At 40.7% G+C, this 23,841-nt stretch overlaps 1 protein-coding gene across 3 annotated transcripts in view; it reads right to left on the reverse strand.

Moving 5' to 3' along the window:
* Positions 1 to 4,177: 4,177 nt before the first annotated feature.
* LIN28B (lin-28 homolog B) overlaps positions 4,178 to 23,841 on the reverse strand; it is a gene marked incomplete at both ends in the record, with an annotated part of 87,493 nt that continues 67,829 nt past the window's right edge. For all 3 annotated transcript variants that reach the window (XM_082300590.1, XM_082300588.1, XM_082300589.1), the window contains one exon: positions 4,178 to 4,547. In XM_082300590.1, coding sequence (XP_082156716.1) covers positions 4,178 to 4,547 — 370 coding nt within the window. The remainder of the gene's footprint in view (positions 4,548 to 23,841) is intronic.

Below are 23,841 nucleotides of genomic sequence, written 5' to 3' on the forward strand. Positions count from 1 at the left end.
ACAATGGTAGCAAATACCTTGCTACTTTTCAACATTCTCAGAAAAATGCTGCCACAGCTGCTGATACACAGCTCTGGTTTACATAAAAAAAAAGAAGCGTGTGTTCATAGATCAACCTCTTGTTATCAGTCAACAATTGTAACAGGGGTAACACAACCACTGGATCTTAAAGAGGCTGTTGATAAACTAAGCAAAATAAGATTGATGCATTTAACAAGGCTCTGCTTGTTTCTAAAACAACTCAAATCTCATTAAGACTTCTAGGAAATTAAAATCAGTGCATCTGCACATGTACATATCTTCCCAATTACTTTTATATCTAGCACAGGGGAATACATATATATTTTTTATGATAAACATTTCTTACAGATAAATTAATTAAATTAAATTTAAGACTCAATGTGATTTCCCATGTTCTTTTGTAATTCTTCTTACAAAGAATGGAACAAGATCTATAAGCACTTTTTCATGGGGTTCTATTAACAAAACTAAGTATGACCAAGCAGGAACTCCAGGATAACACTGGTGCAGAATAAAATGGCTGAAAAAGGTGGCCTGCAATGGGAAGAGGCAGGATCCAAATGTGGTGTTTGGCACTCCCTGAAAGCTGGCTAAAGGCAAAATATTGCAAATGGTATTACAATGCCAGATTTACCATTAACTGCAGCAAAAAGTTATTTGGCTCTTCCTCCAAATACAAGTCTTCCTCATGGAGTAGCTTTTGTAGCGTGTAATTAAATACCGCGACCTCTCCTTGGGAAGAGTAAAAAATATCTCACAATGTCCCTTACAATTAAATCACATTGAGTATTTTGGGGTGGGGGAAGGCGAGGGAGAGATTCTTGCTCCAGTTTAACCTTATCTCCACTATTGTTAGAAGAAAAATACATCTGTCTGAGCAGGTATTTGAACTATTTCTACTCAAACAAGTTTTATTGTGGAGCGCTCTGGCAAGGACAGGCTGGTGAATAGGGGGAAATCTAGCCTGAGTGGATGCTGCCGAATATTAATTTTGTCCTTAGACATGAAGGAAGAATCCCAAACTCTGTGCCTCCTCCTTTAAAAGGTTCTTTGCTTATTTGGAGCAGCCTATTGAAGTAGTATAACTAGATTTTTTTCCTACTGCAGCCCAGTGCTAAGTAGTTCCCTGCTGCAGCTTATGCTGCTATATGTTTATCCTAGGCATGTACATTTTTGTCTCTTCTGGAGCTGTATTTATTTCCGTGAACAGTGCCCATAATCCTTTGGACAGAAAAACAAAAACTTTCAAAGAAATGTTTGGAAAGGTCTCATAATTTCAAATGGATGCTTCATCTTAAACAATTATTTACCATAATGTCTGCAGTGGTGAACTAACAGTTACATATTTAGTACAGATAAAAGGTATGTACCATAGATCAACAGCCACCTTTAAGGCCAGAGCAGCACAAAGGTGTGTTCATGCAGTAGATATGAGGTAGCCTTTTGCTGTAAACAGAATAATAATTTTATTGTCACCTATGTAAACAAAGTGGGCTTGATGCTTTTGTGTTTTTATTCTTCCCCCTCCACCCCCCATCCCCCATCCCTCCCCTCCCAGAAAAGCTAAGCACCAGTAACTCCAACTGGAAGTCAGTGGGAGCTGTGGTAGCCCAGCATCTCTGAAAACTCAGACCCTGTGAATGTAAAGACACAAACGCTCACATAAGCAACCAGTACAGAATACCACTTCATCATTTCACAGGAACTTATGATACAAAACGCTGAGAGCTGATTATCAGAAACGTAGGTCTATGTCAACTCAGAGGTAGTTACTAATATCAGTACATAATACTTATATAGAGATAAAAAGGTCTAAGACTATTTGGTTTGTTCTGAGTAAGCAAGTCTGTAGACTATTCTGTAAAGAAAAAAAAACATTACATGGTATATTCCCTGAGCAAAGTTCTTTGTCCTGAGTATGTTATGTAACAGTGATAACATTCTAATATATAAAAATAAAACCTTAAGCTTTCAACAATAAGGGTTTGGTATGTGCTCTTAGCAGTTCAGTCTGACTTCGGTGCACACAGTGATTTCAAACAGCACCAATAAAAATCCGCATGTTGAAAGTATTTCCTTATCTCAGCTCTGAACTTCTTACATATAAACAGGGAATGACCAGTTTTCAAATCGACAATTGCCTATTTCTATAAGGAACTTTGGTTTAAATTTTCAAAGTGACCTAAGTTTTGCATCTTTGCTGTTTAACCTGGTTTTTACACCGACTAGAAGGTTAAGCAATGCCACTTTGATTTGTCTACATAATTTAAATAAGTTTACTATCCTTACATAAGGCAAGGAAGTTCTCTATAGATATATCACATTCAATATCGTCAAAGGTAAGCTTTGCATTAGCATACTGAGAACTTCAGTATAAACCTCGAGATTCTTGCAAACACTGGCAAGGAATTCACACAAAATAATTCTCTTGAAATTGTGCCCTTCACTGAGGAGTTTGATTACTACCTGTTCACTGAAGCAGCAGCAGCAGCACCAGTAAAAGTCTCATCTGGCAGGACAAGTGGGAAGGGGAAGGCCACGCAATGAGCCAGCTGCATACCTGTTGTAACTATTGGCTGCAGAGGAGCTACCATGGTAAGACTTTGGCTCGCTGCAGCCTTTCACACAGGCTGTTCCTTTAGTTTGATTATCCGAGCTTAAACCTACCCGACACTTTCAAGCTTTAACAGCCTGTGTTTATTGCCAATGTTAAGGATTATACAGGTTTCTCTAATTAACTTACATCCACAATGGGATTTGTCAGAGTACGTTATCTTACGTATGACTTGGTAATTCAAAAGTTACAAATGGAAAGCGACTCGAAGTTTTGATAGGCTCCAACTCTATTAACCCCGAGCAAGGCCTGCAGCCCAGGGAGCCTCACTCTGAGGCCACCAATCTTTCTCCTCTTTCACACAGAAGTGTGTGGTCCTAGGGAACTCTGGACCAAGGCTGATCAGCAGCAGCCCCCAGTTCACAAGAAGCAGATGATGTCCAGGGCTTCTGGCAAATTTGCAGGTCCCTTCACCCAAGCTGGTCTGCACACATGCTGTATCATCAGCGAGGGAGGCTAGCTGAGCAACCCCAAGTACCCATCAACCTTTATTCTTAAGAAACACTTTAGCCCAGGATCTCATTAGCTTTGCATTTTGTTTTCTTCAAAACCCAAACAAACAACAACAATAAAAATCCTTAGGGAGTTCTCTCCATGTATTTCAAGAGAAAATAAGGGGGAAGACCCTTCAAACTGAGGGACACTACTTGGGACCAAGAGAAATTGCTGCTGCTGTGGCTACTACTGCCACCAAGGTACCCTAAATGTTCACAGAATACAAATGACTAACCAGGATGGTATCCTGACACCACTCAAAAGGGTCTGTTTGGTAACAACTTATACATTCTCCCCTACACAACAGACATCTAAATTACAGTTACAATCATATTAATTTAACAAGATGTTTTGAGAAACCATCACAGAAACTACACATTCATTGTCTCTTCTGGAGCTCTAAACTCCTCACCAACAAAGGGTAATGGCAATGAGAGTCGTCTTGAGTCATGACACTGCCCTGCACCGGTGTGGGGAGGGGAGGGGTTTTGATACTTTGGGAAGATGAAAAAAGGAAGTAATTAAAATTGATGGTACGGGGGATGTCTTAGTATCTTTAGTACCATATGGCAGCTTTAAAATATGAAAGTATCCTTTGGTTCACAAGAGAAGTAACAGTCTTGATCTCAGTTCTGTGTGTGGTTTATCAGGTTTGGTTTGTTTCTGAGTGAAAGTTCTTGGGTTTTATTGTTTGCTTTTTGAACACATTTGGAAACAGGTTCTAGGAATGAGTTCAGGAACATTGGGTACTGTGACTATTGCTTCACAGTAATGTCTGGTGGGATCTGGAGAATGGTCTGATGGAAAAATATATATTTATAGATATGTACACATACACACACTCACATGCACACTCATACACACACGGAAGGTAAAACGTAATGCACCCTGCTCAAATGTATTTTGTTTGGAGTGATTTGTCTATTAAAGAAAGAACAAAAAAACATTCACAGTTCCTCAACAGTGATAATGAAATTATTTCCCCTGTACTTGCATGAGGTAGACATCCCAAGAGGGTAAAAAAAACGGAACATTATGACAAATGCATTAAGTTTTTTTCCTTTTCTGAACAGAAGGCCCCTTTCTGTTCGGTTCTTCAGGCGACGCAGACAACTTACTCGACGAAGCTTCCTGTGGTGACCTGCCCGAGCGCTCCGAGACCTCCGGCCTGCCTTCCTGAGAGTACGATGGAGACGAGAAGCCGTGTGTTCCTCCCCCTTCTCTCAGGAAGGCAGAAGTGGAAGGCTGCGGTTCGGCTTCGTGTCTTCCCTGAGAACTAGCGGGCTGCTGCGAGACAGTTTTATGGGGGCAGTTAGCCACCATGTGCATGATGCTCTGACAGTAATGGCACTTCTTTGGCTGCGGAGGTAGACTACATTCTTTAGCGTGGTGGTCGAGGCCGCCACAGTTGTAGCATCTAAAACCAAACAGAGACAGACATGGAGTTATGCAATGCAGCGTCAAACGGGAAGGTTTCCGGCGGGCCCGGGCGCCGGCCCCACTAGAGGGCACCAGATCTCCAGCCATCGCCCCGCGGTGTCCCTGCTCGCCCCGGGACTCGCGCGTCCCGCTGCTCCAGCGCCTGCCGCCGCCGCGGCTCGGCCGCTCCCGGAGCCAGGGCCCGCGGGACACGGTGCTTGCAGCCAGGGAAACCCAGGCCCGAGGAGGACGCGGTGCCCCGCACCAGCGGGCTCGGTCCCAGCGCCCGGCACCTCGGCTCCTCTGGCTCGGCCCAGGCACGGCGGGCCGAGGCGCTGGGCCAAACCTTTACGGTGGGGTCACAGGGTCTGGAATGGCATTTACGGGTTCGACTCACAATAAACTCAATAGAGCCCCGGCAAGAGTCATGAATCCGGGTTTGTTTGCTCTCAAAACTCCCAGCCCACGTGCACGGGGTTGTGCCCGGGGTGCCAGTTCCCATGGGATGCGCTGCCGGGAGCCGAGGGGGGCAGAGAGCCTCCTCCAGCCGCACGGACAAGGCTTCTCCCACACTTCTCGGAAATGGCTGAAGCCCAGAAACTCTTCTATTTAACCTTGTTAGCCAGGGGAGTCCTGAAGAACTCTCCAGCAATTCCTTACTGAATCCTTTGTAACACACACCAGGAACACCAGTTATTGGATTACATTATTCTAACACAGGATACAAAGAAATAATTACACGCCTTTGGCATGGTGACCTTATGTGCACCACTGAGTTTTCTATGTCGGCTGGTTTTGTATGGTTTCTGTTTCTTTGTCTTATAAAACTTGCACTGAATGCATAGACATTTCATTTATAATAATCTAACATGTTACTGGAAAGAACTAAACCAATATTTTTTTTCCCCCTTAACCACCAATTAAAAAAAATTATTTCACAAATACTTAGGTTTGTGGAGTCAACTGAAGGATTAAAAAAATGACTAACCATAACTATGAACAAAATACTGCAACGTGCTCTGGATCAAAGCCCACATAAAGATAATGTGTATTTTCAGATTCCTGGAAAGTAACAAGGCACCGTTTGACTATTTCACCTAGTATTTAGTAGTCACTACTAGTTTATTCAATATCAAGAACTTTAGTCTGTGCAAAGCTCTATGTACAGCTGCAGTCTCATCTCCCGAATTTGCTTTACCCTGCAAAGAAATGTTATTGATAAAACCTGAGTAATTTTAAAAAAGATTGCAAACACCAACATTTGTAAATCCACTCCATGAGACAATCCCTGGCACCTCCCACTTTACATCTTCATCAATAGTAGCAAGATACCAACCATATCTTCATTTCCACAGACAAAACAGCACAAGCTGCTCATGGCATGCTGCATGCCACCATGTCCTACAAGACTGACCTATAATTTAAAGAAGTTAAATAATGAACAGAACTTCATTATCCTTTCAGAAATTATTGGAATTTATTGTTGTATCTTCCTTTAAGATCGGTAAAAAGAAACCAAGCCCAGTACAATTAACTCTGCACTTCTAAAACAACTGCAGTAACATATTTTAGGGGAACTGCTTCCATTTTGATGTCACCACTGCACTGAAGTTTGATGTGATTTTTCAGTGGAATTTGAAGACTATGCTTACAACTACTCTGTCTGCATATACTACAGACTAACCAATGAAGAGACACAAAGTCTAACAAAGCTTCCCTTGAATCACAGAGAAAATAACATGTACAAGCCCCATTATCACTTAGTATTGATTTCCCTAGCACAGGAAGGGAAATGACATACTAAGTACATTGTTAAATCCAAACATCCTGATATAAGACCAAAACATCAAGCTTTTTTCTCCTATACTTAAAAAAAATCATTTGCAAGTTATTAAACAGTATCCCTCTGACTACTTTTCCCCACATCATTGCAGGTATTTTCAAACTAGTGACCCCCACTTAACAGTATCTTCAGCATTCAGTCTTCCTAACTGGCATTCAGCCGTGTTTCCACCACAAGATTTCTAAATACCTTCTGGAAAAAACAGTAAGGAAATAAGCCTTGCAATTAGAGAAACAAAACACCAGCAACAAATAAAAATCTTTAAGTGTTTTACTTTCTCCCCTTCCAATAAATACATCTAAGAATTCACAAATGTGGTATTGATTGTAATTTAGGTTATATTAGAGAATGGTATTTATTACTACCTTTGTCATCAGTTTCTAGCAGTGTACTTGTTCCTGGGATAAGTGCATTATAATACAGTATTGCATAGGAGTGTGCAGACATTCTGGAAACTGTGTGTTTTATCTTAATTCAGAATATGGAATTTTATAGCTGTGAATGCATCAGCACATTTCTTTTCTCCCTTAATATCACATCTGTTTAGAATGGTTGAAAAAAAGAAAAAGTTTGAAAATAGGGTAAAGGGCCTTAGTAGCAGGGTAGGCAGTAGTCACGGACAAATCACTTTAATCAGTCACTACGGTATGCACTGTGTTATCCAATTCAGTGGACCATTTCACGTCACCAATTGGCAAAGAACCTGCTCAAGGCCCCTGCTTCCACTCAAGCAGCCTCCATCACCCTTTGCATGTATACTTATCAATACATCCTATTTGCAAAAATATTGTAATACTTTGCATTTATTTCAATTGCCACTGAAATGTCACTGTAAAAGTAAAACTCTATCAGAAGCAGTTGTGATTAAACTCTGATTTGGCTTTTTGGGGATGTTTTTCATTACAAATCACCTCAAGCATCTGGGTGAAGTGTCACATTACAATATACATGTGCCAGCCTGGGTGTGCCTGGACTTACACAGGAGGGTGGTATTTATTCAGCTCTTTTAACTATTTATTCATTCTTTCTCAATCAACAAAGATCACACCTTGCTCTGAAATGCCTTCTCTTTCCAAGGGAACTGGTCAGCCACCTCAGAGCTCACAAATGATGCATGGCATCATCCCCAGGCATTAAGGTACGACATTAACCCTTTCGCCCTGAGCACTTCAGCCCTTTGCTCCTCTCTGCTGCGTGCACTTCTGTTACAACATCATGAAAGCTGATAGCACGATGTGCACATGGGAGCTTTCACATTCACATCTCTGTGTACATACATATACAGAACAGTACACAAGCTGACTCCTGCCATGAAAACTGACCAGTTCTCATTCGACTCTGTTCTCAGAAACTCTAGGTTAGTGCAACCACTAAGTGAGTATCTCTTCACTTCAGAAGCACCACGGAAATAATGTATGTTAGCTTAAATACAAGATACAAGTTTATATGTAAATTACATCATGAGATGAATAAAACTCAAATGTGTAATTATAATAGAATCAGCACTTACAAAGAACAAAAGTAAGAAGGATTTGTTAAAATGTGATTGTCTTTCTCACAGTAGGCTTCCATGATTTGCTAGGTAGCACCAGGCTCAAAAACATAAAGAGATGGCAATTATGCTAACGGGAAATCCTTTCTTCACTACATCACTGACAGGAAGGTGAATCAGGGCGATTTTTTTATATAAAGAAGATGAACATCTTAATAGAGGAACACCTTGAGGAACTTGTCTAGCATGATATTTCAATACTCTCAAAAGAACTGTAACATTAACACCTACTAATGAAGAAAGAAGAGAGCATACAGCAAGGTTAAAAAAACCTCCTAAATTCTCCTTCATTGTGGATTTGCGACTGCACAGAACTATACATATTAAAGGAAAAATGAAGAAGCAGAAGTGTACAGATTCCAACATAAACAATGCTATATTAATTGCAAGAAGCTGATGACTGAAATAGATTAGAAGTACTCAATTTCACAAACAAATAATACTATCTAGTCTTCAGCTTTTTTTTCCTTGTTCCAGCAATCAGGGACTCCTACTTAGGAAGCACACCCCAGCCCTAAACTTTTTAAAACAACAATACCCCTGCATTGCAAATACATTTTACACAGTTAACAGCTTAGATGGGTTAAGCAGCACTAAGCCATGTAAACACTACTGCTTGCTTCTTTGAGCTGTTTTATAATTTAGATGACAAAACCAATACATACAGATGATAAACCAAGACATATGACAAGTAGAGAATAGTAAGTTTAGCTCCAGACTGTTATCTGTTGAGAGAAGAAGCTGTAAAATTACCCATGTGACTGACTTGGGGGAGGGGGAGCAGGGAATAAGGGGTTAATGTCTAACAGGGATAGGAAAGGGAGGAAAAGGGGTACAGTTAGAGGAAGACTAAAATAATTCACCAGGATATACCCCACACCAATTCCTCTTTTGTTCTTCCTTTCTGAATGCTATCAGACAACAACAAAAAAAAAGATTCTTGGCTAACAATAGTCCATCTTTCAATGTTAATGCCTTGGAAAATGGCATAGAATTCTAACAGCATGTGCACATGAGATACTGTTACAACACACTGAATGCAACTGTGCAGTTAAAGCATAAAGGAAATGTTTAAAATCATACCTAAATGTGCTGTCCTTTTCAGCCATTTCTTTCACAACATACCTAAAGAAAGGCAGATGGAAAATGCAGTAGATCACTTCAACAACTCTATTTTGTAAATGGCTGTAAAGGGAGGTTAAACTATCCATGATCTAACACAAAAATGGCTCTTAGACATAACTAAGATTTTCACTGTTTAAGGCTTCAGTGACTTGTCTTGAAAATAAGGCCTCGAAACACTGCAAAGGGATGCTTCTCACCACCTGGATGTGACACTTAGAAAAGCTCAGGGCAGAGTGTGCTTGCTCAGGCACCACCTGGGATGAGTGAGAAAGACCTCCAACACCTCAGCAGGCCGAAAATATCTTCTGGACTATCGAGGATCTGCTAATTTCAAGTTGTGTTTGTTACAGCTTGAAAGGCCAGGTTGGATGGGGCTCTGAGCAACCTGGTCTACTGGAAGGTGTCCCTGCCCATGGTGGGGGAAGATGGAACTAGATGGTCTTTAAGGTTCCTCCCAACCCAAACCATTCTGTGATTATATGATAAACACAAGTATATTTTAATGGATTACTTAGATATTCCAGTAACCATATCTTGGATATCAAATTTGTCACAACAGTATCCAAAGGCTGACAGGAACACAACTGATTACTGCTAAACTGGCACTTCTTGTACATTACAGTATTATAAAAAGACTAAGCACTTTTACTTAATAATACCTAGTAATATGAAAATCCTCCTTGCTGAGAAGCCTGCACTTAGAAGTAAAAAATCTCAAAGCAGTTTGAAATTTTTTTCTAAAAAGGCCATTACCCTTCTGCCTTAACACCGTGCACACAGACATCATCCTTTTGGAGCAAGAAATGCTGAAACTAAGTATGAGGCTGCAGTCTCTGCAACCTAAAAACAGGCAACAACTGTCCCTGGAAAACAAAAGAGGTGCCAGGGCAGTAAGCTGCAGGAGAAGCAGGAATCCATGGCACGGGAAGAATAGGGGAGATGTTGGGACCCTTGCACTGGACACTGCTGGCAGTTCACTCCTTCATCTGCAACTTTTACTGGGAAATTCCCTTGCAGGCATTGTTTTGGAAGATTCACAAACACCCCCCTCCCCCCACCACCCCACCCCCATAACCCACTTTTAAGCAGCATTAAACCTCAGGAAATACAAAGTCAGCCTGTCATTTTTTAAAAATCATGGGGCACAGAAAGGAGCCTCGCTGCTGTGCAGGGCAGTGCTCTCTCACTGCCAAGCTGTGCCCTACAGCTGGACCGCTCTCTGCACCCAACAGGGAATTCACATGCAGAGAAGTGGCCCAGCTGTTTTGTTTTTAAAGGATGAAAACCACTGGTGAGCTAACAAGACATACAGAAGATGAGTGGAATGCACACACTCTGCTCGTGCCCTCTGAGAGGGAAATGGATGGAATGTTTCTGCTCACATGCACATTGCTGGGGTTTACACCATTCTGGTTATCGACCTTTAATTCTTAAGCTGTAGCTGAATGCAGGAGAGAATACAGGTAACTTTGAAAACACTCTAATAATAATATTAGAATTCAAAATAGTGAATACTAAAATACTTCTGAAATAATAATTTAAGGTCAAGTGAAATTATCTTGTTAAATAAACTAGAGTAAGGAATATTTACCCTCTTCATCAAAGCATTTATGGTTTGTCCATCAAGAAGGCTTACAATGAGGCAGAAAACCTCACTAGCACCCTCATTTACCAATCCATGGGAAAAAAAATCAGTTTAATTTTAAAACTGTAAGTATTTTTAATCAAAAATGTTGTAAAACAGCATACTAGCAATTCAGAAAATGGCACACTGGTGCCACATTTTGGTTTGTGTTGGTCCTGTGAGTATTTGCTACCATGAACTCCTCGTTCATGCAAACACTGTGCAGAGGCGACATGCTGGGACAGTTAATTGCAGGCTGGCATTCTTCAGTGAAATTCAGTTAGAAAATTTCCTGTGCTTTACTAGCTTTTTGAGATATGTAACAGAAATATAATTAAAAAAAAAAAGATAACCTCTTAAAGAAAAAAAAGATGAAATACAATAAACATGCTCACCTATCTATTTGTCCTGTGAATCGTACAACTCATGATAATGTACCAGATATCCAAGACACTCAATTTTGTGAGAAAAACAAGGTCCCTCCATTTTTTTAAGCTCGCCTTCTTTCATTTTACAGATAGCCCCAGCATGCTGACACAAACCCACACTGTCTGCAAGGCTTCCAATAACACAGGGTGGAATATTGATGATGTTTACTCTTGTTACAAATAAATAAATAAAAATGCTCTGTTGTAAACTCATCAGATCGACTAGTTTTCTGTGGTTAGTTCTAAATCAATCTATTTTCCCCAGTGTATCACAGAAGTAATATCAATAGGTTACGGTCTTTTGTTGCTCGGGTTTCCCCTCCCCCTTACCCCCAACAAAGAAGCTGACAAACAACGTGGGGTATTTGCCTGATAAATCCGGCCTGTCAGGATACAATTTAGCTTCAGTTCATGAGGAAATAAAATTGTTTAAAATCTGCTAATACAATTTTACTGGAAGGTGATGGGGCTTTTTTTGTTTTGTTTTGTTTTGTTTACAACCAAGAACAACAATGAAACAGAAAGGTGGTTCAAAATGCAGCCTTTTTTCCACAAAAATGGAAGGGACTACAGAGACAGCAGATCTTAAAAAATAACTTAATAACTTCAACAATGTGGTTTCCATTCTTCCTTTCCACGAAACCTTATCTCTACTATCCACTCAGCTCTCTTTACAGGCATGGAAGAAAATTACTTGTCACATAATCACACAAAAAACCTTTGGAAATTCATCCTCATGGAGGAATGATTTGGATGTATCTTCATTTATTACAACAAAAGGGTTTTCTTTATATTAAGAGTTAAAAGCTCCTGAAATAACAATTTTAAAAGTGAATTCTTTTTTCTAAATAACATGGAAGATGGTTTTGCTCCAATAGTATTAATATAGCATGGAAAGAATGTGTATATTTTAATGGCTTTAATCCATCCAGATGAAGCAGATACGAAATCAGCAATGGTTTAAGGAAGTTATGTTTTAAACAGTCATATATCACACATTTCAAACATGAAATGTTATACCATGATTTCAAGTAAGTCTACTACTGTTAATCTTTTTGCACTATGAAACCATGCACACAAATATTCTCAACCACAGATTTCCATTGTAAACTTTAATTTCTGTGGGAATAATAAAAGAAACCAGTTTATCAATGAAAACAGCTCTGCATGCAGTAATTTTTTAAGAAGTAAGTATGTTCCACAACTCATGTTGGTGGAAAGGCTGCCAGGGCTCTGCTCCGGGCATTACTGCTGCACGTACCCACATCTGCAGCCCTCTGCCAGAGCCAGCTGGGGTGCGGCGCTGGGCGGGCGTGGGGGTGGCCAGAGCTAAGCAGACCTCGGCTGCCTGTGTCTGAAAGCACTGCTCCGTGCCCCTGTTTACAGAAGCCTAGCTCGGTAACACTAGAAGCCTTTCACAGAGGTGGCTTGAGCCTCCTGGCCATGTGGATAAGGATGCACGCTGCATAAAACCGGCTCAACTCTTTCTGGGTCAGTGAGGTGCTGTTCATGAGCTAAGAGGCATGCCTGACCTTATCTGCCTCTCAGCAGAGCTGGTTCCAGGGTTTCTGCATCCACTGATCAGTTAATCCACAGAAGAGATAAAAAGGAGTAGGTAACTGGGAATCAGTTGTTAAAAATTGCCTTTTCCATTTTGTTCCTTATTTCATCACTAATATTAGCAGCAAATACAACAAATACAGCAAATACAAGTGACACCAACCCACAACAGCAGGAAACAGCAAATGGCATCCTGGCAGTAGGCTGGAGCTCTGAAGCAAGCAGTGGTAGAGAAAGAGGAGGAAGAAAGTTGCTCTGGAAGTTCATAACCTATTCTTCCTCCCCAAATACCAGTTTAGAGTGGTAGGACTTTAGGTATCTCATATAAATCAGTATCATGCACAAAGTTTCAGAAATATCTGCTGACAGGAGTATGGGCTGACTTAGAGCCTAGCCTTGAAATGGATTCTCCTATTACATACACCAAATTAGATGACTTGTACGAATAGAGGCTTCACGAGTGTTAAGGATTGCAGGATTTGACCAGCAGCTCACATTTTCACTTGTTTCTTCAGAAACAAACTGATAGTTACTGTCTGACACACTCTCTATGAGACCGTGCCATAGCTATCTCTATAGGGGTTCTTTCCAGAGCTCATGCCATTGATAAAGTCATGTCACATGAATCCCATGGAGAGCTTTCTATCCCAAATGTGGAACAAAAGGGCATCAAACATGGTGGTTTTCCTTGAAATAGAACCTGTAAGTTCACACGTTCAATACCCACAAGAACAATTAAATAATTCAGATGCTCTATAGCCACACTTTAATGGTAAGGAAAATCTGCATCACTCTGATTGCACTGACTGAGAACGGAAGCAGTCACCTTACTCACTTTTCTGAACTTGCACCTTAAGATGTTGACATATATTGACATTATTACTACATGGCTGGGCTGAGCATTTTCTGTAACACAGTTTTAAGAGGCTTTCAGTATCCTAAAGAAAAAACATTATTTTGAAACTTTTCACATCAAAATGCGGAAGCAACAGTAAAGCGTGAAAAGAGGATTTTGGCTGCAACAGGATTAAGCCTTATATGTTAAAGCTTTTAATTCCCACCTGAGGCAGGTATTCTTGTTGTCCCACACTGCCTGATCCTGGAGAATTAAAAGAGAAATAATACCATTTTCCACTATTCTGTCCTGTATCACCGCCAGATTGATCCTCATCGTTAATTCTCACTATAATTGTGTACATAAGAATAAAAAACACATTTATGAATACAAAAAATTATTGTTAATTCAGAATTCAGTGTTTCCATTTTCCTTGTTTGGCCTCAGGATGGTAAATCTCATGCACGTTTAATACTCATTTCTCTGAATTTTGTTAATTCTGTGTACAGTTAAAACCAATGGAATATAAATAGTTTCCCTATACGTGGTTAATTGGATCACTTTATCCCTCTTGGTTGGGATTATGCAGATTAAGTGATACCACTCCAGTAGAATTATAACAATGAAGTTAATAAAAATTTTCTTAAATATTGCTAGTTCCCACAAACAGAGCATCTTAATGGTCTTAGTTCTGATCTCAGTCACAAGGGTGTAGATCCAGAGCAATTTTTATGACTTCACTGATCTTATTTTCTGTTATCTTTAATAGCGTAACAGACAAAAGAATTTCCCACTGTGTATGAATTCTGAAAAGTCACACTGCAGTAGCCAAGGCTGGTTGCAGAGGTCAGGCTGATACAAGCTGTGAGGCCACAGAGCAATGTAGGCTGAAGCTCCTTCGTTCCACCTGTACATCTGTGTTTGCTGATTGATGTAACATTTGAAAGAAGAACACAGCATAAATCACAAACTTTAAAAAAGAAAACCAAAGAATTATGGCAAGAGTAGAGGAATGATGTGTCTTCTGCCCATTTTTGCTCATCCTTTCAGCCTAAGAAAGAATGAATGATTTCAAAATTAAGGATGTTTACAGGCCAAGGATCAATTTTTCTGGCAGGACTGATGAACTCTGAATTAGGAGATCTGATAAAACAGGAACGCTACACTTAAATAAAATGTTTGAAAGCAAAGAACAATTCACATAGGAGCACCCCAGTTGTGACAGAGGCAGAGGAAGAACAGACTACAAGCTGCACATCGAGTAAACCGGCCACAGGAAAACACAATGGATAGCTCACTGAACATAGCACAACCAACTTCCTGTAGTTTTGATCAGAAATTCATACCCAAGCCACAACTTCAATTATGGAAGCCTTGAATCTACAATTTTGAAAGCAGTCACAAACCAGAGGAGTGATTAATGCCAGCATCATGCTTGTGTCTTAACAATTCATCTGTACTCTGAACCAAATAGCCCTCCAGTTATCCAGTAGCACTCACTGTGCAAGGCAGGAACACTGTACATTAAGAGTGGAAGTGCATGGAGACAGACAGGGTGACTTATTTTTATGCAAGTCCACAAGTTGCTAGTGATAAATCAGACCACCGGTTGGCGTGGAAGAAGGCATATGTTTCTCTGCAGTCACTCAGTGAAGTGTGCACAGGCCAGCAAGGGGAATGGCTACAAGTTCTTCCAATTTGGAAGGAAAATCCTGACTTCCAGTAAAATAAAAGGATTGCTCAGTTATGCTGGTAGTCTGTCTGCTCTCCTCAGATCCCAGACTCTGGGGCGTGCTAGAAGACACAGAAAGGTGACTGAGACATACTGCAGGGGCTAGGAATGGAACATATAACATGTCAAATCCATAGGACTTCATTAGCCCTGACTGAAACTCAGTTCCTTCCTGCTTTAATGATTATTTACCATACTGCTACAAGGTTATAGAGACAATTCTTACTAGTCATTGAGCAGTTAATTATTCTAGCGACAGATCTTCTGCAGGAAAAATCAAGAGTATCCTTCTGCCACAAGACCTTAAAATACCACAGCTGAAACAGCTGGGGCAGTGGATTTGAACTCACAGCTAGACAGAGAACTGAATGTATTCTTTTTTTTTCATTCTGGATAAAAGCTCAATGCTAGAGGGAGGAGGGAGTTCACTGGCTTTGTGAGGGAGCATGGCTTCTCAGCATCAGGCTGGAGCAGGGCCCCTCCCATCCAGTCAGTGTTCTCCACAGACAGGAACCCTTTCCCACAGCTGCTCCTGAGGGGTGGCACATGGGTGTCACAATCCTCAGTGTGTGCAATAACAAACTCTACTGGGTGCCAGTGCTGGATATCTGTATTGCTGCACCATTGTAAAAACCAAACCACCAATGTAGGAGTGGCTTTGTAGCTGAACTCTTCACCCTCTCCACCTGATGGAGGCCCAGAGCCTCCTCATTGCCTGTCCTTGTCAGGTACAGTGTCCCCCATATCTGGTGCTGCTTCCATCATTGGGTGTAATCCTCTTGTAACTAGTCACTGACTCCAGTTCCCCAGACAGTGAAGCTGAGAAACCCAGGTGTCTTACCTACAATCTCCTAATCCTCCTTCAAAAGGCTGAACAACCACCTGAAGATTACAGCAACCTCCTGATGGAGGGAAGATTTGCATCCAAACTTGTCTTTCACACTGAGTGAGGTATGTGGTGAACTCAGGGCCCTTTTGAGTAGGTTAAAAGTGTGCTCGCTGGCTTGGGACATACACGGGGAGAACTCAGAAGCCAACCTGGTAATTCTTGAGGGGCTCAGCTGTAAAAGCTAGAGCACAGAGTTGCTGCTGTCCAGTAAAAATCCCAATCGACACAAGAAACAGACAGCAAGTAAAATTTGGCATTTGAGGTTCTTGGCAGCACCTAAACATCAAATCTAGGAACCAAATGCCTTTTGTAAGGTTGGAAATTGCCACACCTGAATAGTTTTAGCCATAGAAGAGAAGGGACCAGACCTTTAGAAGTCTGTTACTACCTTCAATATTCCTGGAAAAAATCAATTGTTCATTAAACTAACCTGACTCTTGAAAACCTAAAAAGACAGAAAGCTTTGCTCATAAATCAAGATCCCTTTGGCTCTCCTCCTTACAAACCTTCTATTCAAAATATCCAAAATTCCTGGAAATACACAATTCCACATAACCACAAAGTGAAGGGAGACTGTGTCCACTACCCAGGACTCTGGATTTCAAGCATAGCCCACAAACTTTCCTCATGAAAAGTCTTATCCTTCCCAGGCTCAGAAGCTGGTGATAGAACCTTCCTTCTCTGACACAGGTAGCCTGTGTGACACTGTTAGGTAAAATGAAACATTTGCAGGTATTTAAATGCCTAAGTCCCACTAACTTCAAAGATAAGCAAGGTCCTCATATAGCTTTGAAGATCTGAGTCTGTGCTGCTCAGGATTATATCTGGTAAACCAAGGAAAGTTATGATACAACTAAGTACAACATATGGTGATCAGGCCATTCATTAATTCAGGCCAAATTAATTGCCATTCACTGAACTAGCGCAGGAATCAAGCACATCCTGAACAATGCACAAAATACCTGATTTTGAAACTGTTCCCTTTGTTACAATTATTTCACCACTGTCCAACTATTATCATGAAAAGTCATAGACAAGTTGTGAAAAGTAATTTCAATTACATCAGAAACATTACACAGAAAATGAAGGCTACCATGAGCTTAACTGGACTTCTAATAAATGCCAAACCCACCCCCCCATCCCCCCATGCCTTTTTCATTCTCTGTTGGCAGGAAGCAAAAACTTGAGAATCAGATGAAGAAAGCACACATTTTCTAAATGATGAAAAAATCCAAACTAGAATGTCCTCAATAAACTACTGTGCTTAGATTTCATTTCAGTTTCCTGCAAACCTTTGCACAGCGAGTGCCACCGCTGCTTGGCAGCATCAGGAGCAGCTCCCAGGGTGCCCTTCTGTTTTCATACTTCGTACTGCAAAACAAGCCAGCAACAGTGTGCCGTGCCAGGCAGAATGCAGGAAGTATCAGGGATGCCACTCCAATGCTGCAAACCATCCAGAACCATAAGCAAGTGACCAGGACTCCAGCTCGACTATTTTGCATTTCATTCACAGCTTTTACTTGGGTAATGTAAAAATAAGTGGAAGATAATTACTGAGTAAACAGCCTCCTTTCCAAGAAGAATGCTTCCAAAGACATATGATCTGCTTTCAAAAACTGCTAAGGATTTTTTGTGTGTGTGTGTGTGTGATGATTGATGCAGTCACTTTAATGCTAGCCAATTCTCAAAGGAAAAATTTTCAGTTAATTCACTTACCTTTTTTTTTTTTTTTTCAAATTGTAGCATTTGTTTAGCTTGCTTCATATCACACCTCCAGTTTTGAGACAAAATCATAAATCATTGCACTGGCACAGTTGTGGGTGTGATAAACACTGTCAGGAGGTGGGAGGGAGTAGATAAAGCAATGAAATTCCCATTGTCCTCAGACGCTCTTGCAGAGGAGCTACAATGTGGAACAGGCACACTGTCTGGGATTTACCCCTGGTCACAGCACACACATGGCTTTCACACAAATCTATACTGGATTTCTTCCTGGATTCATGAATTTGTCAGTATCATAATATTCCATCTGATCTCCACCAGTAGGTGTGTGTTTGTGAAGAGTGGATGAAAGGATCATGCACTCCAAGTCCAGGCACAAGATGCAGATGTTCAACTTAGTTTTCTGTGGCTGCGTCTGAATTTCCTTTCTGTTAGAGACAATGAGCTGGAAAAGAACTTAACTGACAAAAAGTAGGTGAGCTGTGTGCTTTGAGTTAAATACACTCTAAATATAGTGCACAGAGATGCATAATATCCCTCCTCTAAGGAAATAGGTTTTTACACCATTCTTTTACATATTCCCCATAAATCAACAAGCCCTATTTCAGGTTAACTAATGCTTTTTTTATGAACTGTCCCTCCACTCAATGCAGAGCATGGCTGGACCATTTCCCACTTCCTGTTCAAGCAAGTTGCAGATGGACATATGCTTATACCTGCAGCTGGACTATTTTCCTTCTACCCCTTCACAGGTTCTGCCTTGCTGTGTTATTCTTTCTTCATTTTCTTACCACTGCAATGCTTCGTGTGGAAGCACTGCACCTGTCATGGCTCAGCAAGACTAGTTCTGCCTATTTTCTTTTTGAGGCTATTGTTAAGGTAGGGTTTGAGTCAAAAGCTGCTGCTCATGGACAGGCTAGCAGCTAAAAAGGGAGAGGAGAAGGGAATGTCAATGGTTTGTCAGCAATTAGTCGAGATGACTTCTCAGTTCAATTTATTTTGCCTGTGGTTACCTCAAATGCAGTGGGCAGGACACCTTTGAGAGGAACTTGGCAACTTTGACATGGCTGTCAAATTTACAGTATTGTAAATTTGTGAAGTTACTGCATTTTGCAATAATTACAGGACTACTGCATATAGTCAGAAACTCAAGTGTCATGTTTAAGGATATTCCTGTCTTTGCAAGACAGATGAAAAGTCAACACAGAGGGGCCATAAGGGTGGGTCAGAAAGCTGAACAACAGGGTCAGAAGAGGGATAAACAAGCACAGGGCCACCAACCCCCTTATTAAAGGCATGGGAGGCCATCACCAATGGCACTGGCTCACCTGCTGGAAAAGCCTGGAAGGCACAAAGCAACTGTTCAACCCTGGTGAGGCTGATGCCAACCTTGAGCAGCATGCTCAAGAGGAAGTGTGTGCCATCACAGCAGTGCTGCACAGCTCACAAGGAGGAAGCTCAGTACGGCATGAGCAAAAGGCCTTCCTACGCGAGACTACTGACATTGCCAGGATAACTGCGAGTCAGTGATGTCTGCTGGTTTTATGGTATGCAGGTTTAGTTTAACTTTAGGAGCAGTATGAAGTTCTGTTCCACTACTGAACTCCCCATTCATGGTCAAAGGCAGCCAAGATAGCCAGGGTTCTTGTAGTGTGTTCATTTGTCATCCAGGGCAATACTCGCTCCATTCCATGGAATGCCTTGAACACCTCTACTGTGACAACAGATGTATTCTCTTTCTGTAAATTACCTTAGCTCTTTGACACAAATTTAACTGCTCAAATGCTCATCTTACAGATCATAAAACAGCTGTGAAATTGAATTATCAACTCTGATACTCATTCAATAACAATTGATTTTTATTCAAGAATGGGACACCATAGAGGATGCTTGGGTTCCCTTAAATATGTCAGAGCTGAGACAAAGAACCTGATTTCTACAAAATGCTGGGATAATTCCTATGCCTTATTACACTCAATGGCATGTAAGTTAACAGGTCAACATACCTGTTGACATACCATTGCCTCTCTAGAGCAAAATTTTTTTAAAGGTTATTATCTGCCATGGTTAACTATGCTATTATCTAAGTACTTTGATGGCTCTGAAAGCAGAATGCTTTACAACAGAATACACTTATGTGTTTCAATATCCCTTTCAGCTTTAAAGTGTATTGAAGTTTTGAGGTTATCATACCAGAAATGCTGGTGGCAACATTTCTAGGGCCTCTAATAATTTCTGGTGTTACTGAATCCAGCCTCTAATATTACCGTGTCTGTAAATTATTTGGAGTAAAACATATTTGACTGCAATTCTAGTTTGTTGACAGGATTAAAAAAAAAAAAATCCAGGAAAGAAAATATGCACTTGGAAATAGTACTTAAAAATGATCTAAATGCTACTACTCTGTATCTTTGAAAGAGCATCAATACCAAATGTGCTTACCACACATCTTAGGCGACTCTTGCCGTGTGTGTTTAGAGTGGTGCTCCCTTCAGTCTGGCTCCAAAGTTACAGCATCTGAAGTGTAAATTGTGTGTGACACAGCCAAGGAAACCCACTTTACTTTAACCTTGTTAATGGTGAGCCAGATGGAACCGCTGAGGCCACCCATTGTTCAGGTTTGCATTTTTGTGTAATGCCATGGTGTAGGTCCATAGGGCCTCCTGAATTCCCCTCCTCTGAATATATACTGTGCTGTTAAAGGCACTGAAAGGATCAAGCTCTGCTCTGAGAGCAGCTGGCTTTGTATTTTTTTAATGGTTGTTAGCAGCAGCAGCAGGTCCATTCTACTCCCCCATTCTTCCTCTGCCCTTCTTAAAATCCTGATCTGTTGGTTCTTGAAGGAAACCAAACCCTAACTCTGACCTATATAGCACATCATACATTACCTCAGGGTCATTACCCCAAATATTCATCAAAAGTCTCAGATTCTCCCTCCCTTGCAGCCTCAGACCCTGCCCCAGCAGTTCTTAATCACACAAGTAATCATCGCTGACCTCATCAACAGTCAGGTTGTAATTTCTTTCCTTACAACCCAGGTAACCTGTGACTGCATAATTTTTGTTAATGACCATTGCCTTCTGAAAATTTGGTCAAATTTCCGCTCTTTTGTGCCTTTAGGATGAAAATGGAAGTAAGAGGAGTTTGAGCAAAGACAGCCCACAGCAGATGACTCAGCCCGAGAAATAAGGGGATGCTTGCAAATTGTTAACATTTGTGATGTAGAAGATGACACCTCATAATGCCTGTGCAATGATGCAGAATTGTCAAACATTTGCTGATGAAAAGCTGCAACACATGACTTAACAGAGGTAACAGAAAACCCACAAGACTACAGCTGGCTGCCTAGCAGGTTTCCAGTTGCTGTGCAAGATAACATAATTTTGGGAGAGGGGAGTACTGTTCTCCTGGTCTACTCCAGCTGTGGTGCATGCTGTTCTGTACAGGACAAGAAAAGCACAAAGCCATCTCTCCAGCCCTTCCTCCCCAATGGGCCTTCCATCAGGAAAGCAAACTGCACCTCAGGAAAAGGAGGCAGCAGCCAGAAATTACTGAATTGCACCACTGAGCACCAGACAATGTGTCTCCCTCTTTGCAGAGGACTTCAACAGTGCAGTTAGCACAACCTGTGAATGGCACTAGAGAGATGCTGCAAACAATTATCTGTTCTTACAGAAACTACACAAAGGCTTTGGCAACACTGAGGCTGACCAGGCTATTAAAAGAGCTGAGAAACCATAATCAATACTTTAGAGCAAATTCCCCGATCTGTTCAAAGTGGCTTGCTTTTGCACTACACTGGCAGAGTAATGAAAGGAAGGAAATCCTACTGCCTGATTCCCAGGTCAGTGCCTCATCTGGTGTAGGAGACACGCTACTCACTGGAATATATTATACCCCTGCCATTCTCAGTTAGTCTGTGTGCCTTTAGGAAAGGAGGCATCTGAAGCTCAGCAGTGCTTAGCCTGCTCTAGGCATGAACTGGAGCAAAGAATCAGGACCTGGTCATTTCTCTTCTTTCCCCAAACTGCTCCAGGTGCTGTAAGAAGAGCCACTTCCACCGTCCTACATGCTCCCCAAAACCAACAAAATTCCAGACAAACTCTTTCCTAGGGGTCCTGTAAACTGACACAAAAACTCTGGGGCAGCCATGGCTGGCAGGCAAACGGGAAGACCAATCTACCCCAATGTTCCCCAATGAACAAGGGCAACCACAGGAGACACACCAGTAGGAAAGGCAGGACATGGTAACTTCTGCTTTCCCCCACAAATGCCAAGTTTAAATTCTGTCCCTAACCCCTTTATCTTTTACATAAATAGTAGGGTGCAACTTAGGAAAGTTATTTTGACCTTGAAAATTTCTTTAATATGGTTGTCCTTAAAGGCTATCTATATCGTGGTGCTTGGCATCAGTGGGAGATGCTGCACAAGGCACAACACTCCTATATTCACTGTGTTGTTAAAACCATTTCTAATTCTAAATAATAAATTACAGGGGAGCATGGGAGGTTCAAAACCAAGTAAAGCTCAGTAAACTATTTTTCACCCATTTCAGAGTTCATGTATTGGACTTTCTTTCAACTAGTAACTTTCCCTTGCACATTGTAACAGATGATTTTTGAAGGCCAGACTACCTTTAGTACATTTCCATTGTCTAAGAAAATTATCTAGTTAACAAAATACAAGTACTAGATAAAGTAAATAATAAAAATAAGGCACAATTTGGAACTGATAAACTAACACTGCACTTCATCCACTTTTTCTAATTTTCCCATGTCTTCTCTATTAGCAGGAAGCAAAGCTATCATAAATATTTTGAGATTGGACAGGCTTGATTGCCATTGCCTGCAGTTCTTATGTCCTTTTTTCATGAACATTCTTTAGTCCTAAGTCCATATCTCTAAGCAAAAGCTGTTAATAACCCTGGACTGATGTGCTCAGTACTTTAGCACCCTAGGATGGAGATTATATGCCCCCCTTGATTTCAGCATGTTAAGCTTCCTTGAAGCTTTGTTTCTTTCAGAGGCAGCTGTCTGCATTTCCATACCTTACCCTGCCTCTTGCCACCAGAGCTTAAATCACATGCATATCAGTTAGAAAAAATAGCTGCAAAATTATTTTTCCTATGAAGTCTTGCAGAATTAATTAGTTCAGCTGGTAACTTTCCTCTGTTGATGATAATGATGACAAGAAGAAAACCATAAGCGGTCTTATAGAAAGGGAAGTCATCAATAAATCAGGATTTTAGTTGCCAGTAACACACTCTTTGTACAAAAGGAACTCTGAATAACATTAAGATCACTGTAGAGCTTTACCATAAATTAATTTTTTTTTTTTTAATGAACTGGTTGTTTGTTTGGGGTTTTTTTAAGACACCTGTTTAATTTTCTTAGTAACTCAGGGTGATTGAAAGATTTGCAATAATGCTAGCTTACTATCTCAACATCACAAAATAGCATTTTATAACTTACTTTTATACTTGAGCAGCATTTATGAATGCTTTGAAAACTCACTGATTCCTAGCAAAGACTAGGAAAATACACATATCTGGAAATACCAGGGAATATATATTTTCCTTTTTTTGGAAGCCTGGAAAACACAACATTGAGTGAATTGTAGACTGAGTTTCACAAACTTACTGACACTTTGGTCTGCCTTTCAGCATTACAGTACTACTTTAAGTGCTGATTCTACATAATCCTTCCCATTTGCTGAGAAAATTTCCTTTGAAGAACTGTCATTAAGAAACCTGAAACATTAACTTCTTCTGTATGACATACAAACACTCTATAATTGGTGCACGTGGTAAAATCAGATGGAAAGAATATGGTTTCTGATACTGTATGTAAAATTTATATTATTTTTTTTCCTTGTCATGAAGAAGGCAGGCTATAATTTTAGTACATTTAAGATCCTAAGTGAAACTGTGTAACTGGAACACACTTCAGATAATATGATTGATGTGAAATAGCAGAACACTAC

Source organism: Coloeus monedula (genome assembly GCF_965178545.1).
Source record: "Coloeus monedula genome assembly, chromosome: 2".
NCBI lineage: Eukaryota > Metazoa > Chordata > Aves > Passeriformes > Corvidae > Coloeus > Coloeus monedula.